At 33.5% G+C, this 1,998-nt stretch overlaps 1 protein-coding gene across 5 annotated transcripts in view; it reads right to left on the minus strand.

The window, feature by feature from the left end:
- Positions 1–1,998, minus strand: part of ATXN3 (ataxin 3) — a 20,741-nt gene that overhangs the window by 11,364 nt on the left and 7,379 nt on the right. For all 5 annotated transcript variants that reach the window (XR_001549123.1, XR_001549124.1, XM_015826762.1 and 2 more), the window contains exons 4-5: positions 940–1,025; positions 390–456 (exon numbers count right to left, since the gene is read on the minus strand). Coding sequence is in view for 3 of the 5 variants with exons in the window: in XM_015826762.1 (XP_015682248.1) it covers positions 390–456; positions 940–1,025 (153 nt within the window). In the remaining 2 variants the exon portion in view is untranslated. The remainder of the gene's footprint in view (positions 1–389; positions 457–939; positions 1,026–1,998) is intronic.

Raw genomic sequence — 1,998 nt, forward strand, 5'->3', positions numbered from 1 at the left:
GGTGACCAAATACTTATTTTCCACCATAATTTGCAAATAAATTCTTTCCAAATCAGACAATGTGATTGTCTGGATTTGTTTTCTCATTTTGTCTCTCATAGTTGAGGTCTACCTATGATGTCAATTACAGGCCTCTCTCATCTTTTTAAGTGGGAGAACTTGCACAATTGGTGGCTGACTAAATACTTTTTTCCCCACTCTATCTATCTATCTATCTATCTATCTATCTATCTATCTATCTATCTATCTATCTATCTATCTATCTATCTATTGTTAGATAGATATTGTTTGTCACTAGACATGCACTCAATTTTGACTGAATTTATAGGTGATTACAATGGCAAGCCTGACATCGATTTTAAAGAAGAAAAATAAAGAAACCACCGTACCTGTTTCCCTAATTTTCGAACTGTAAACCAGTGCTCTTTATAGTTACAAATAAAAGATCTTTCATTTCTGAAAATAAAACACAAAGTATTCACAGAATTAAATATTTGAGCGGAGAAATATTAGTCAGCGTTACTATTTTTAGTATTTAAAAAATACTGTACAGTAGTAACTGAATCTATGATTCAGATTATGCAAACTTTTCATCCACAGATAATTCAGAATATTTAATAACATTGTTTTGGAAATATATTTATCACTTTAAATGCTTAATATACATACTAGTGATGTCATTAAGCAGATATGATGCCACATATCATTCAAAGTCAGCATTCTATAATGCTACAGATAATGAGATGTTATAAGGCTCAGAGGATAAATCAACACATAAGCCTCAATAATATGAAACAGAAAATGCTGAGCAGATAAAACCAGAACTTGAAATAGTAATTTCAAAAGGTATTCTGAAGGAAAGAATGAGGGTTTTTTTCCCCTTGCATAACTGTTGCGATGCTTTAAATGGAAGCAGGGGGCTAAAAAATAAAGTCTTACATAGGATTGATCCCGAGCCGCTGATACTCTGGGCTGTTGAAGAGGATTAGTTCTAAACCCCAAACTTTCAAGGCATTACTTATAACCTGTCAAAAAACAGCACTTTTCATAAGATAAATCAGTCAGTTATAAAATGTAAGCAATTCAACCATTTTAGAACTATAAAGACAATTAATCTTCATGAATCTACACTGAGCAGACCACATATAAAATACATTTAAGGGAGGATGACAAATATACAATTTGAAAACTAATTTGGTCTTTCAGAAAACCAGTTGCACTTGCGGGGAAAATGCTAGGAAGCAAAAAAACCCCACATAATTTGATTCCCCCCCCAAAAGTCACATATACACCTGAGTTGTTATTATGAGCAGCTACTGGTATATACAATCAATTTGCTCTGGAAGCATCAGTTTTATTCTGACTCTCTAAAGCTCATTATGTGTGACTGGTAAGAGATTTAAAACCTATTGCTCTAATCCAGGGGTGTTAAACTGCCGGCCCACGACAAAACTGCACCCACCCCATTGCCGGCAATGGAGAAAAAGCTCCGATACGTCACGCAATGTCACGTGACGTCGCGAGTTTGACATGTCTGGTCTAATCCTTTATATAGTGAAATCCTATTTCAGCTGACTATTTTAGGGAAGAAATGTCCCTAATTCATGAATATCTGTTAAACACATAATACATTATTATACTGATGTGTGTCATTTGTGTGATTACATGATTTATATCATTAGCCAAATTATATGATACAAATGCTATAAATCTCTTCAGAAATCTAGTTGTTTGTGAATGAATCTGCTGTGATGAGATCTATAAACTGTAGTTTTACTTTATACTACAAAAGACATTCGTTTTTTTCAAGGACAAGATGTTAACAACCATTTTAAAATGCTAGTAAAATAATTAAAAGTTGAATGACTATCCCAAAGATGTTTTTTCAAAAGGCAACTGGACTTTCTTTGTTCTTCCTTGAAGACATTTCACTTCTCATCCAAGAGGTTCTTCAGTTCTGACTGAATGGTGGAGAATGGAAGGATTTATATTCCTATA

This window comes from Protobothrops mucrosquamatus, unplaced genomic scaffold (assembly GCF_001527695.2).
Source record: "Protobothrops mucrosquamatus isolate PMUCROS unplaced genomic scaffold, P.Mucros_1.0 scaffold_211, whole genome shotgun sequence".
NCBI lineage: Eukaryota > Metazoa > Chordata > Lepidosauria > Squamata > Viperidae > Protobothrops > Protobothrops mucrosquamatus.